The 16,377-nt window shown below is 32.5% G+C and overlaps 1 protein-coding gene across 1 annotated transcript; it reads left to right on the plus strand.

Annotated features, from left to right (window-relative positions):
- Positions 1 to 8,489: 8,489 nt before the first annotated feature.
- LOC127118698 (mitochondrial succinate-fumarate transporter 1) lies at positions 8,490 to 12,416 on the plus strand. The gene is made up of 3 exons (XM_051048948.1): positions 8,490 to 8,793; positions 9,668 to 10,117; positions 11,535 to 12,416. Exons 2-3 carry the CDS (start codon positions 9,701 to 9,703, stop codon positions 12,060 to 12,062), a joined length of 945 nt encoding a protein of 314 aa, XP_050904905.1. The 5' UTR covers positions 8,490 to 8,793; positions 9,668 to 9,700; the 3' UTR covers positions 12,063 to 12,416.
- Positions 12,417 to 16,377: the final 3,961 nt, after the last annotated feature.

Raw genomic sequence — 16,377 nt, forward strand, 5'->3', positions numbered from 1 at the left:
CATGCTTGAATTATACATCATTGTTTCTCTTACTTTTGTTTATTAAAAAAAAAGAGAGAAAAACGAAAAAAAAAGAAAAAAGAAAAAAAAATTAAAATAAATAAATAAATAAATAAAATATAACAAAAAAAAAGAAAGTGAGAGATGTCACAGGTCCACAAAAACTAGGTTATAAGTTCAGAATTTCAGTGAAACAAAGAGATGTCATTCCTATTACCCTGGCAGGAAAAAGAAAGTGAGAGAAGAGCTAACAGAGTTCAGAGCAACCTCCAGAGGCTGAAGGGAACACATCGGCAAAGAACCAATTCCCTCTCATATAAACCCTCAGATTGCTCTGCAAACCTCACGGGTGCAACTCAATTTCAATCGATCCTCCCCAATCAGGTATGCCCTATTTCCAATACTTTATACTTTCAACCTGAAATTTTTTGACACCCTTTTGATGTATGTGTTTGACAAGAGGTTTAGGCCTCCTGCCCTTGGTTGCTTTTTGTGAGCTTTTTTGTGAATTTTAATGGCATGATTCATGTGGTTACATTTTGATTTGGGGGCAACTCTTGATTACCCTATCTTGTTTCTCTAACCCATTTGTTGATTTTTTTGTGAGGGCTCACATGACTCTTGCAGAGATGGCCTGGTGTTCCACTTTATTTGTGGGATACCCCCTGGAGGTTTATTCCGATTACCTGTGCTTAATGGCTTGAGATATTTGTTTGTGACTGCTTATTCCAAAGGATGGGAGCTACTTGGATCATCAATATGATCTCAAGAGGGGAACTCCTAATGTGGTTTTATTTTCTTTTCCCTTATCTCTTGTATGTTTAGGAATTTAACCCTTTTTTTCCCATTCTAACCCAAGCCAAAACTTTTTGTGCAAACAATAACTTTTGTTTTCAACATTAGAAACCTAAGCCTTATGCTTTTGATTTTCAAAACTTATTTTTCATAATACTTATTCTGAATTGAACCTTTTAATCCACTTTGACCATATTTTTGTAAATACTTTAAATTGGTAAATATAACCCATTCAAATACTTTTTGTGGTTTCAATGGCCACCTTCTTAATCAAATCCTTTTTTTATAACCATTAGCTATTATGTTTGAATTATCCTTGAGGTAGATATAATACTCACCTTTATCCTTAGTGATGGACAATGAGTCTTCCATGCTTATTATAGGGTTAACCCCTCACTAGCATGTTGAAGCTATCCTCACATGGTGGATTTGTGGTTTTAGGTTGAGTTTTCTCCCTCTGATAACAAAAGAACTTAAGGTTTTTGGACCAATCAATTCACCAACTTTTTTTTTTGAATTTTGTTACCCCGAACTACGAGGTTTTGATCCTAATCTTTTTTTAAGATGGTACGTAGGCAATGGGTTCATCCATTCAAACACAAAATGTAAATAAATTTGTATATTCTTTTCTCATCCCTTCAATCATGTTTGCACAAATAAATTTTCACAAAAAAAAACAACAACCTTACAACAAATGTGAAAAGGGCTCCCTAGGAGTACCTAGGATGCTTTGGGTGCCTAACACCTTCCCATTGCATAACCAACCCCCTTACCCAAATCTCTGACATTTTTACTAGTTTTTGATTCGATAAAACTTTTAGGTTTTTGTTCGCTTTCTAACCATTCCTTTGGATAAATAGAAGTACGGTGGCGACTCGACTTGTATGATTTACCTTGGATTTAGTCAATATCTCTAATGGTAACGAATACCCCGCTACAACGGTCGATAGTTATTATGCTCAAATTTTGTGGCTTAAACAACAATGACTTGATTTTGATATAAAACTAAGTCGTATTCCAATTATGTGCGACAACACTAGTGCCATTAACCTAACTAAGAACCCGGTGCTACATTCTCGTACTAAGCATATTAAGATTCATCATCATTTCCTACGCGATCATGTTGAGAAAGGCGACGTCGTTTTTGAGCATGTTGATAGTAAAAATCAACTTGCCGATATCTTTACAAAACCAATTGCGACCGAACCCTTCTTTAACATTCGACGAGAATTAGAGATTCTTGACATACCAACACTTGCATAGATGTTATGTTAATGCACTTTGAATATATGATGTCCATCTAACCTTTCTTTAAAGGAATACTTCATAAAAGTGCATTCCTCATCATTTCACAAGCAAGGTACTATCGTTTAATTTTCATTTTCGTGTATGATTTTCCTTTCGTGTGTTGTTTATGGTCTATATAATTGATGTTCTTGACATATAAGATAGTTCATGTATGTTCACTTTCAAAAATGTCTAATTGATGTATACCAATTTATATACTTATAGTGACTTTATGCTATCTTCATTTACTTGAAATATAGTGATTGGTTCATCGGTTTGGTATCTATTTTCTCATGAATTATGATTGAACATGTTACATTATTAACAATATTCTTGATTATGTGTCATTGTTATGTTTTCATCTCTGTTTTTGGTTTGTATGGTGGTACTTCATTTATTGCCTTGCTAGAGCACATGCGTGTGCAACATTTCGGGAGCACCAAAGGCATGTGTCACGTAATCGTGTCTCTTTTGTAGCAACTCAAGAGTTTTTTTTATCACATTGTATCCTTCATTTTTCATGTTTGTGTTATTTTATTTAGCATAAGTTGTGACAATTATGTTATATTGTTGCATTATTGTCTTTTATTTATGTTTATAAATTCTTTTTCAATATGCAAATCATTCTATGTGAGTGTTATCATATTGATGCTCTTATCTTTGCAAATTGCATATGTGTGTTATATTGGTTTATGCGTGATTTAAGATTCTTCTCATGGATTGCTTCTTTTCTTTTAGATGTTTTCAAAGGGGGAGAAGCAAGATGAAGTTGGGATGCATATACTCAGGGGAAGATTTTCATTGCAAACACATCGTCTCAAGTTTTTCCATCATTAAAAAGGGGGAGTATGTGAGTGAAACTTCCATTATATGTGTTTTATATGATGTCAAAACTAGGATACTTTAGCGTCAATGTATATTGGAGGTATCATCTGATTCTCTATGTGCATCTTAGCATTAGAAAGCATAAAAGTATTTGGAAACAACGTGGAAAAGGTCCCATGCATCAAACATGCATGAAAAATCAATTTTTGTGAAAAATAAAATTATAGGTTGACACATGCAATTACAAGTAGACATGTGGAAAACTTTTCCTGGCTATAGGTTGACACATGCATTCTATAGGTCGACACTTATGATGCAGTATTAAAGCTTGTAGCTTTTGTCTCATGTGCTGAGTCTTCAGATTGACACATATGGGGCACATAATAGTCATATGTCAACACATGATTTTAGACAGGTCAACCTATGCATCGAACATATTGATACATAACTTTTACAGGTCGACCTATCTGATGTAATTTTTCAAAAATTAATATTTTTCTCTAGTCCTTTGAATTCCTTCTTTCCATAAATCACCCATGCATATAATACTTCATACATACATCATTTTCTAGTAATATTTCTAGAATGAGTAAAACCTACATGAATCCAGGATTTCAAAGCATCTCATCATCTTCAACTCAATCTATGCATACACACAATCAAACTACACATAATCATTTTTTGATTGGGTGTCATCTATATTAGGATTGACAACGTCCAATTAGGTTTGTTGTACCGATAATATTGGGTTGTGATCTTTGAGGGATTCAAATAAAAAAATCGAGGTGGGGTTTTCATTCAAGATCTTTAGGTTTGAAGGTTTTGGACAAGATTGTGCAATTCGGATCCGATCAAGTGAAATCCTTGAGACTAGGTGTGTCATGCAAGGAAGTAGCGTGAAATGGTGGATCATCTTGACAAATCTTGGGTTCAACAAGTGTGCGCTTGGGATTAATTTAGCCGGGTGAAAGCCTTGAGACAAGAAGGTCGTGCAAGGAAGTAGAAACAACAGGTGAATTGGAGTGGCATTGTTGGTGTCTTGATAAATCTTTGATCAAGGTTTTTGGAGGTGTTAGAGTCAAGAACAAACTTAGGGTTTGTGAGATTTGATCTCTCATCTCTTGTATACATACATTTGCAAAGTAAGATTTATTATAATAATATCTCAATTCGAATTCGAATTCAGGGTAGATGTACCCATAACGAGGTCGATTGGGGAATTGCCTAAACAAATCCTTGTATACTCTCTCTCTCTCTCTTTATCTCTTTTATTTTTTGGTTCACAAATTATGGATTACTTTGATCTCTTGATCAACATTGTTTGAATAATAATTTTTTAATCATTTATGAAATTTGTGTTGTTGTAGTAATCACATACCATTTGATAGTGGTTGGATTTCTAAGAACTACAAACACTATACAAACATCCAAACTTTGTTGATCGCACGCAAAGTGTTCGACAAATTGTTTCAACTAGTTTTTTGTGTGTTGTTATCATTGCAGATAGATCTTTACTATAGTAGAGTATTCATTTGTTGTTTAAAGTGTTGTTAATCAACTTGTGAATTATTATCATACCATTGACACCTTTACACATATCTAGGCTATTCAATAGTAGGTTCGGTTAGAGGATTTTTTATCTGAAAAATATTTGAAACATGTTTTTGTGCCATAAATATTTCTAAGTCAAATTTCGGATAAATTTTTAACTTGGGATCTATTCACCTCCCCTCTAGATCTAGGTCTATCGTCTAACAGAAGTCACATGTTCAAAGATGGTATCATGTTTAGCAGTAAGCAGGTGATCCTTCAATTGTATGATATATTGATTCAGACTATGCTGATGATTTCGGTGATAGGAGGTCTACAACAGGATATGTTTTTACTTTAGCAAGGGGACCTTTTTGTTAAAAATCATCAACTTAATAGTGTTCATGTCGAAAATTGAAGCAGAGTACATGGCGGTAGGCGAAGTTGCCAAAAAAGCCTTATTGCTTACATGATTGATGACAAAATTAGGTGTTGAGTAATGTAGAATTTGGTTGCATTGTGATAGTCATAGTGTCATTTATTTGATAAACAATCAAGTGTGTCATGACAACGTCAAACACATGGTATGAGGTTTCACAAGATCAAAAAGTTACTTGCATTTGGATACATATTACTTGAAAAGGTTCATACTTCAGAGAATGCATCTGATATCTTGACCAAGTCAATCATCAATGACAAATTCAAGCATTTCTTGGACTTGTTATATGTTTCTCAGTGTTAAGTAAGAGTTGTACCTCCTTAATTTAAGTATCACGCCTATCACATTCTTTTCTCTATATCCTCTTTCTCATAATACATACATGTATATGAGATCTCTACCAAACAACTTCCTTAAGAAAGATGCATGAAACTTAAAAAGAAAGAGGATTTCTTAATGCACCCTATATGTTTTTCAGGAATCACGCGAAAAATCCGAAAATACCCCTCAAATTTTGTATATACATCTCCAGATGCACCTCATGCAACACAACTCATTCGTTTTTGAGTCACACCTCATTTTAATGACTTAAACTATTCCAGAAATACATTTCTGAAATTCCTCCGAAAATAATTTCCAGAACTCACATAATTACTTTTTTCTTAAAAAGTGACTCCATAATTTGCTTAATTTGCAAAATGCAAATGCATATTAATAACTAAAAAAATAAAATTAGAAAAAGCAATTAAAAATATAAAATTCTACATGGCTTCATAATAAGGATTTGATAAATTAATATCGCCCTCATATTTATTCCCCTTGTTTTGTGCCAATTCCATATTTAAAGTTATTTATTCTTGAAAAGTTCCAAACAATGTTCTTAATCCAAGTTCCAACTGCATATTTAAAGTTATTTGTTCTGGAAAAATTCCAAACAATGTTCTTGATCCAAGTCCCAACTCCATAACTTTCTATAGTATTATGTATATGTAAATTCTCTGTATATGGCTCTAGATCCATTTTTTTGTGAATGGCTTTGCAGGATATATCAATGCCTCATTATCTGGGAAGAGAAACAAAGCTACTGAAAACCTTGGCTTCTCAGCATTCACAATGTATATGGCTCCAGATCCATTTTATGTGAGTGGCTTTGCAGAACATATCAATGCCTCATCATCTAGGCAGAATCACTTTCTAAGAAAAAAAAGTAATTCTGTGAGTTTTAAAAATGTATTTCCAGAAAAATTTCGGAATTGCATTTTCAAAATAATTTAAATCATTAAAATGGGATGTAGCTCAAAAACAAATGAGTTGTATTGTATGAGATACGTCTGAAGATACATATCTAAAGTCTTTAAAATATTTTAGGATTTTCACGTGGTGCATAAATAGTGTATAGGATGCATTTAAAAAATGTAAAAAAAGAAAATTTAATTAATGGTGGAGCCCAATTTGGTAAAGATGCACCTCAACCGGGCCTATTGGGAAATGGAATTTCTTACCACCATTAATTTTGTTGGGCCCTCCTTTTATAGAGACTCGTTCAACAAGTTCACCCTTTTTATTGTAAGTTTATGAAATTAGAACTAAAGGTTGTAGGTATAGCACTAAATAAAGTGAGAAAAATCTCAAATGGCTACAAAGTTAGTCAACAACATATATGTAAGTAGGGGTGTCTTACAAATGCATGCGGAGATAAGAATAAGCGGAAAGGTATGTCTATGTGGGGGATTTGGATCATTGCTTGGCTTTTGTTTCATTACAATGCAACTACTACTCATTATTCATCAAAACTATTTACTACTACTACTAATTAATTGTTTTGCCGCAGAGGCAAACCATACTATATGCTTTATGTATTTAACACTATGCTAAATAGATATTTTATATTCAGTTAATTCAATTAAGTTAGTATCTTACTTATTAACATTTAAGATATGAAATTCATTAAATTATTAGACTAAAAAAATATTTTTACTCTTGATTTATAATACAAGTAAATGTTTATAGACTAAAACATTCACTTTACATTTTTCAGGTGACACTTGATATATTGTACTAAAATAAATAAGACTTTAATGAAATATAAGTGAAATGATAAAGAGATAGTGTATCGATAGTATAAATTAATTTTATATTATTAATTAATGATAAATATATATTTTATTAAATAAAATTGAAAATTGAAAATTATTTGTATGATATAGTTGAATGACATATTTTTATTAACTAATAATGTAAAAAAATTTTACGATGCATTTCTATTAAACTCAAAATAAAATTATTAGTAAGTTTAGTTTAATAAAGAAATTCAAGTATTAGGTTAAAATTAACAAAATAAAATAAAATAAAGCAATGGAGAGAGTTTCTCTCTAGTTACATGAACTAGTCAAGTAGATGCAGTTAAAATCATTTATATGGTGAACAGTGTTTTTAAATAAAAAAATATTTTTTTAAAATTAGTTTTGTAAAAAAAAATATAATATTTATTATTAATCAATTTATTATTGTATTAACCATATACATATATATTATTAACCATATATTTTTCGATAGCTTATTAATCAACTTCACTACTTAATTAACAATAAAATATATAATATTAACAAAATTTTGACATTAATTTATAATTTGATTAATAAATTTAAAAAAATTATAAACAATAAATACTAAATAAAATTGATTAATATTATGTAGATGTTAGTTTATAAAATTGTTTAATATATAAATTAATGTCAGAATTTTGTTAATATTATGTATTTAATTATATTAAAGAAGTAGTCAGAAAAATACGTGGTTAATAATATATATTTTTATAATTAATCAATAATAAATTGATTAATAATATATATTATATTTTTATTACGAAATTAATTTAAAAAATATTTTGTATAAATATTTTTATTTAAAATAAAATTTTAATATTATTTTATTAAAAAGTACTATTGATCATATAAATATGATGAAATGTGTTAGGATAAATATTGATATAAAAAATTAAATGTAGGACTCCTAATTTTATTAACTAGTATCATTACTATGCTAGCATCCACAAATTTGTGTTCTACTTCTTACTTAAGGATGATTTTGAGGGGAAAAAATCAGAAGACCAAATCATTGCAATTTTATAATGGTTTTACATCCTCTTTTTGCATCAATAATTGATTGAAATATGAAATTCAAAAATATATAATAATGAAAAGTAAATAAAGTTTAATAAAATAAAGTGTCCAATAAAAAACTGAATTAAACATCTTCAATTTATTAGTGTAAAAAGAGAATTTAAAAGATGAACCGAAACTTAAAAAACAAAAAGGTAACTTGAAAAAATTTCATTAAGAAAAGCAATGAAAATTGAAAACAATTAGGTTGACCCGCTTACCTCGCTATGAATTAATATAAACAAATTTAATTCTTTAAACCGATTAAACCGATCACAGTTAGTTATATAAATATTAAATATAAAAAGTGTATCTGCAATATCTTATAAAATTTCATCTTAAAAGAACAATTCTAACTACTAAATTATATAATTAAAAAATATTAAAATATGACATGACATTCTCAACACCCAATTAAATTTAAGTATATGGAATGTTAATATTTTTTAATTGATTACAAAAATAAAATAAAAAGTCAGCAAGAGAAGTTGACCCGCTTATCTAACAAACCCGTCGTCGTCCCAGAAGCTGCCACCGTCCTGCAGATCTGGACCTTGATATATCTAACGGACGAAATGGATCCATAGTTATGCACCTTTCCCGCTCTAACCTCACCAAATCCGAATCCCTCTTCGTTCATCAACCATAACAAAAAAACCCTAATAAAAAACAATACTATGTTTCAGAGTCACTGAACTGAACCATATCCCGTTTTTCATTCTTCCGACGCAGCTCTCGCCGTAGCTGCATCATCAGGTTCAACCTTCGCGGAACCATTTCTGTATCGAATTCAATGTAGTTTCAATCATTGTAGAATTTCACATCGAGTTACCAGATTTTCATTATATCATGCTTAGTTTCATCAATGCTGAATATAATTCCAATTTTTTTTACAAGATTCTTCATCGGTGCTGTTAATTATACTCGTATAGTTAGTTAGCTGTTGATTTTTCTGTTTAGTTATTAGTTCGTTAAAACTGTTGAGTTAGTTTTTTTCCTTTTTCTTCTATATATATACATGCAGCTCTTCACTTTTATAGTTAATCACTTTTGCATTCTTCATAATTATGCAGATGCTTCATTTTTTTACTACTTTGATAAAGTTTTTTTTTTTTATTTTTAAATCAACTTAATTTATTCTCTCGTTGATCTTATTTTTACTTTCTTGGATGTGCAAATTTTACATAGGGAATTAAAGGAGCTTTATCACAACCATTTAGGGTTCAAAAGTATGTTTTTTTTTGCATTCCTTACTAAGGTTTTAAATAATTTCGTGGTCGCGTAGAGGCTTTTGCAATTTCAGTCTCCTCACCAAGGTTTTAAATAATGGTAGCAGCCGCGTTCCGGTCGCATAACAGCTTTCGCGATTTCGGTCTGTAGATATGTTGTAATTGTGATTGCGGTCGTTGCAGTGTGAATTAATCAATTTATTCTCTATCATAAAATCGGGGTATCGATACCGTTTTATAGCGGTCGCGGTATTGGACCATTTTTTAAAACTTGCTTCTTACTCTGTTTTTGCTTTAAAATAGAGTTAATGAATAATTAAAAATGTTACTGACATGGATATTAAGTAAGCCTTTTTAAAGCATGTTACTTGTTTATTTACGTTGACATTTATCTATTGAAGCTTGAAGCAGAACAAGTTTAGCCTCCATCAAACATGAATCAAGATGCTGCTCAAGAAAACAGTAACACCAATTCGATTCCCAAGAAATCGATTCCACCCTACATGAAGGCAATTTCTGGCTCACTCGGTGGGATTATGGAGGCTGCTTGTCTCCAACCAATTGATGTGATCAAGACCAGACTGCAGCTTGATAGGTCAGGGAATTACAAGGGAATTCTTCATTGTGGGAATACAATTGCACGATCCGAGGGGGTACGGGCTTTGTGGAAGGGTTTAACACCTTTTGCCACACATTTGACATTGAAGTATACACTTCGAATGGGTTCAAATGCGTTACTTCAGTCTGCGTTTAAGGATTCTGAGACCGGAAAGATCAGTAATCATGGGCGGCTTCTTTCTGGGTTTGGCGCTGGGGTGCTTGAGGCTGTTGTGATCGTTACGCCATTTGAGGTTTGAGATTTTTATTTTATTTTTGTATATTCAATTAGTGATTTTTTAAGAGCCTATAGCTTATTATTAAATTAAATTTGAATTAAACAATCAAGAATATATAATACATGAAGAGAAATGCTTACATATGCAATATGCCTTGAGACTGATTTCATGTAAAATAAATTGGTAGTTGTTTAAGCTGAAATTCTGGTGTGGATGAACGGTGATGATTTTGTGTTGGATAGGAAGTGGTGATGTACTTGCAAAGGGCTATGAAACCGTATCATAGATACCAATAGGACCTGACTCAGTAGTAATCAAAATTATTGTGGGAAGTTGGAGTCTCCAGATATGAAAATATCGATGGCAGGTAGCCAAAAATCTTTCATATCTGCCGTAAAATTCCATGGCGCATCCATCCTTACAAATTGGCCACCGCACTCTGCCATTGCACTGCCATGGCTAATATTTGATAACACTGATGAAAATGATACGGATTACCCTCAATATAGGCAAAGAGTGATGACATTCACGTCTAATTGGGTTTCAGTCTGCTATACAGGCCTTGACTAGGAAACCAGGCCAGGGTAGTAGTATTTGACATTTGTTGCATTTCTCAGTTATGGTATTAGATGGTGAAATTAAAGAAACAATAATCAAAGACATCACACTCTACCCTTTTATTTATATCCACTCTGACAGTTTTAGTGGTATAACAATTCTGAATTACTGTTTGACTGATCAAGGAGTGTAAAATATTTTTGGGATCGTTTCTAGTTTTGGGGCAAATAGTTGGAGTGAATGGTAGTAATTGGTGTCAAAATTTTAGGATGTAATTTAGAAATTGAACATGATAGGGAAACGGAAATTTAGCAGCTAATGCTCTGTCTAAAGTTGTTGCTGGGAGATACAATTGATGATGTGCCTCTCAGGGCAATCCTACAGGTTCTCACAATAGATACTAATGCTCATCCAGGTTTTTTCCTTTTCTATGCTGTGTTTATGGTAGAAGGGAAGAGTGGTGATGTCATCTCAATCCTCAAAAGTTACTTCTTAGCTAGCTGAATTTCATTCTTCTCCATGGGACGGGCAATTTCATAGTAAGGGGCGGCAGTCTCAGTATTAGATCATGTACATACAATAGCTCTTTTAATTCAGTTTCCAGTGTATCTATTGATAGGCCTCCTCATATTAACTGGGAAATAATAATTCTTATTTTTTACAAAAATAACTTTGACAGGTCTTGTAAAACATGCTTATTGTAACAAGTTTATCTCATGTGTTGCAACTATGATTAAAAGCTGCTTATTATTTAGTTGTCTAAGTGGTTGCACTAATGGCTAATCAGCATATAACATCACAAACATCCATTCATAGTCTGTCCTTGGCATGTGGAATTCCAAGCTCGTATGAAATACCTTGTGTTTTTCTGCAGGTGGTGAAGATAAGGTTGCAACAGCAGAAAGGGCTAAGCCACGAGCTTTTAAAATATAGAGGTCCTGTGCATTGTGCGGGAATGATCATAAAGGAAGAAGGTTTACGTGGGCTTTGGGCTGGTGTTACACCTACCATAATGCGTAACGGGACAAATCAATCTGTCATGTTTACTGCAAAAAATGCTTTTGATGTGCTTTTATGGAAGAAAAATGAAGGCGACGGTAAAGTTCTTCTACCATGGCAGTCCATGATTTCAGGATTCCTTGCAGGTACGGCAGGTCCTATTTGCACCGGTCCTTTTGATGTAGTGAAAACAAGGTTGATGGCTCAGGTTAAAGAGGGAGGTGAAGTAAGGTATAAGGGTATGATCCATGCCATCAGAACAATACATGCAGAAGAAGGACTTGTTGCCTTATGGAAAGGTCTGTTACCTCGGCTCATGAGGATCCCACCTGGACAAGCCATTATGTGGGCTGTGGCTGATCAAGTAATTGGTCTGTATGAGAGGAGATATCTTCAAACTTAACCATTTTAGGGTTATTTTTTCTTTCTTTACATTACTATTGCTTTCTCCATAATAGACAAATTCCATTGCAAGCCTATAAAAATAATCATTTTAGCCTCTAGTCAACCCACACAGTGGGATAAGGCTTGATTGTTGTTGTTGTTGTAGCCTCTTCTAGTCAATATTTGTTTATTTTTTGTCTTGGATTTTATTTGTTGATCTAAACACTAAAGGGTTAATACAAAAGCTTCATTCCTTGGGGAATTTTAGCTTAGAGAAGTGTTGATAGGAATTGCAAAACTACAAGCAAGCCCTTTCAGTCTTTTGTTGGCTATATGCTGAGATCTAAAATAATGTGAGATGCTTTTGTTTTAAGGCAGTTTTATGCACTTGTTGAGTTTGATTCTGAAGTTTATTTGTTTTTGTATTTTTGAAATGAGTGCTAACTTTTTATTTGGTTGGAGGTTAGAAGACTATTTTAAATTAGTGTGTTTATAGGTTATCTAGTGTTTGTTGGTCCAAGTTTAGCGACCCGACCACCATATTGTGTGGTTTGGGAGTCAGTTTCTATCAGAGGCAATTTTTTGGTTTGTTGGGTGCAGCTCTGTTGATCACTCATTTGTATGATGGGAATAGTTAAAGAGGTACGTGATTGCAAGTTTTTATTGATTTCATTTTATGAAACATCAATTTATTTAGAATTGATCTATCTATTTTGTTGAGAAATGGTATACCACAAATTCACAAGAGAAAATGAAGTCATGTGAAACAACGTAGAAGCTTTCAAGGGAGGGTTGAGAGCAACATTTTAAAATGATGGTCTTCAATACCTTGTATCCTATTGGATGAGAAATTTTGAAGTGTTTAATTGGATTGGTTGTAGTTTAGCTAGCTTAGGGTGATTTTGTTTTCACTTTTGGTGACTTTTTGACCACTCTTTGTATGTCTTGTGTTAGAGTTGACTCGATCAGTATATAACATTAAGAAATGATAGTCTATTCTAAATATTTACGAGTGTTAAAGAAAGTGGAATTAAAAATAGGAGTTTGAACTGATTTAGAGACTCGAAGTGGTGCACTTGCTTACCGAAATATTTAAAAATAGTGGTTTATTTCTTATAGGGCATTGAGAAAACTTGTGCATGTAGCACAAGTTGACTTTTAACATTCTATAAGGAATAGTATACATTTATTTATTATAGGGTGGCATTGAGGAAACTTGTGCATGTTGGACAAGTTGACTTTTAACATTTTAAGAGAGCCTGTAAGTTACTCCATCTGGTCTTAATATAAGAAGCTGTACAAGTTACTCCATCTGGTTTTAATATAAGAAGCTGTACAAGATTCTAATCTTTAATATAATTTTTTTTACTTAAATATAATAAAAAATTTACTTTTTAAAGTTCATTAAAAAAATTAATATAGTTCTAATACATTAATTCTTTAATAATTAAAGGTAAAAAATATATTTTTTTAATTATTATTAAGGGTCAAAGATATTTTATTTCAAGAATAAATATTTTATATTTGCATGTATTTTAGTTAAATACTTTTGTGTCCCTTATCTTTACATTCCTTAACTTTAAAAAAAGACTAATATAGTTCAAACAATTGACATTTTAATCTTTCCATCTAGTACCTTGGTTGTTTAACAAGTTTGTGTACTACTGAGCCAATTTGTTGTTGGTGATTTAACTTGCATCCAGTTTCGTTATTAAGTTACACCGTTGATTTAACTTGCATCCAATTTTGTTATTAAGTTATACCCCTGATTTAACTTGCATTCAGTTTCGTTATCAAGTTGCACCCTTAGAACTAAGTGTTATTATCATCTTTACATCACAACTTGGGTATGGGGAAAAACGATCCATAGTATAATGAAAATTGTGATTTTTTTTTGGTTTAATATCCTTTTTTGTCCCTTATGTTTTGTGTAGGGTTCGTTTTGGTCCCTTAATTTTAAAAAGGACAATTTTGATCTCTTAGTTATTCAAAGTGGTTCACGTTTATCTTTACCGTCCAAAATGTTAGTCAAGATCAATTGAGATGCAAAGGTGGCACACACATGTATTAGTTTATGATGACCTGGCAATGTAATACATAAAAAAGGTATATCCAAATTTCTCATTTTTCTCACATTTCTCTGAAGTTCTCTCAAACCTCACTCTATAGAACGACGAATACATTCTTTGACGAAGGAAGTGAACCATTGAAGAACGAAGAAAGCACAAAGAAACGGGATTTCTAAAGAGAATACTGGTAATGTTCTTTTTCTTCTTTTTAATCTTCGCTCAATTCTATTTTAGGGTTCATCTGGGTTTGCATTTTAGGGTTTGTCATGGATTTAGGGTTTTGTTTTCCTGATTCAAAATGTTGTAATTTTTAGGTATATTATGGATGAATATACGCATGTAGTTATACACCATGGATTATTTTCCGAAGGTGATGATAAGTCAAGTTATAGGGGTTCAGTTGCTGAGGTGAAGTGTGATGTTGATAAGTGGAGTTATTTTGAGGTGTTGGGAATTGTTAAAGAACTGGGATATGAGGAATATGGAACAGTAATATACAAGGACCCAACAATTGGTTTGTTTATTTTGAGTGATGATAAAGGTGCCCAAGAGATAGTTGATTTACGTAAGGTACATAAGAGTGTTCATTTCTATGTACAACATTCAGTTTCTCAACCTGATTATTATGATGGACCTATAGAGGATGAAACTGAAAACATAGTTAAGGTTGTAGTTAATGTTGATGAAACTGAAGATGTCATTAGAAAATTGGTTGAAGAAGTTCTCAATGGTAAATCAGATGGTTTAAGTGACTTGAATAAGGTTGAGGTTGGAGGCACAAATGTTGATGTTAATGGGGCTAAGGACATGAGTGGGGGTAGGGTAGAGATAATCATGTTGATGTTAATGGGGCTGATGATATGGGTGATAATGATGATGTGAGTTTCCCGTACGAAAGTTCCTTAGATGTTGCCTTTTAAGACTCAGATGAAGACATTGATGGTTTAGTGGAAAGGGATATTACATATCTATTAGGTTATGACAAAGAGGCAGAAGGTAAAGGCAAAAAACATAGTGAGGAATGTGAAGGTGCTAGTGAGGAATTGGAGAGTGGGTGTGAAATTGATGATGAAAGTAACTATCATAGAAAGAAGTATCATGTTTTTAAAATGCCCAAGAACATGTCAGACTACAAATGGGAATTAGGAACCTATTTTGCAACAAAGAATGATTTTAAGGAGGCAATTACTTCATATACATTCCAGTTAGGAAGGGATTTGAGGTTCTCTAAAAATGATAAACAAAGGGTAAGGGTGATATGTAAAAAAGGGTGTGATTGGAATGCATATCGTTGCAAGTTAACATATGAAGATTCTTGGCAATTGAGGATTTTAGTGGATAAGCATAATTGTAGTAGATCATATAATGTGAAGGTCATGACTACAAAGTGGTTAAGTAAAAGAATTCAAAACACTTTGAAAGATAATCCAAATCTGAAAATTAGGGACATCAAGGAAAAATCCCAAAGGAAATGGAATGTTGGTGTAAACAAGACTAAGGATGTTAGGGCTAGGTGTGCAACAAGAGGATTGGTTGATGGCTCCTTTCTAGAACAGTATACAAGAATTTATGACTATGCACGTGAGATCCTTAAAACAAATCCTGGTTCAACTGTCAAGATTAATGTTCAACCTGTTCCAGACAATGCAAGTGACAATAGGCCTCACTTCCAAAGGATCTACATTTGTTATGCAGCTTGCAAAGAGAGTTTAAAATTATGTAGACCTATAATTGGGCTTGACGGTTGGTTTTTGAAGCGCCTATGTGGAGGACAAATATTGGTAGCCATAGGAAAAGATCCAAACGACCAAATGATGCCAATAGCCTTTGCAATTGTTGAAGGTGAAACAAAGGACAATTGGACATGGTTTCTAGAACTATTGATTGAGGATCTTGGAGGTAGAAGCCAATGTTGTACATATACCTTCATATCATACCAACATAAGATATTGAATTTGTGATAATTAATCTCTTGTATTTATTTTGTGCATGATTATAGTGTTTTGGATTTGTGATAATGAATCTCTTGTATTTATTTATTAGGGTATCTTGCCAGCTATGGGTGAGCTTTTATCGGGTGTGGAATAGAGGTTTTGTGTACGCCATTTGTACAACAATTTTAGGAAGAGATTTTCTGGAAAGAAGTTGAAAGAGATTATATGGAAAGATGTTAAGTCAACATATTCACAATCTTGGGAAAGGGAAATGAGAGAAATGAGAGATGTTAATGAGGAAGCGTTCAAGCACATGATGAAAACACCTCCT

This window comes from Lathyrus oleraceus, chromosome 2, assembly GCF_024323335.1.
Source record: "Lathyrus oleraceus cultivar Zhongwan6 chromosome 2, CAAS_Psat_ZW6_1.0, whole genome shotgun sequence".
Classification (NCBI taxonomy): Eukaryota; Viridiplantae; Streptophyta; class Magnoliopsida; order Fabales; family Fabaceae; genus Lathyrus; species Lathyrus oleraceus.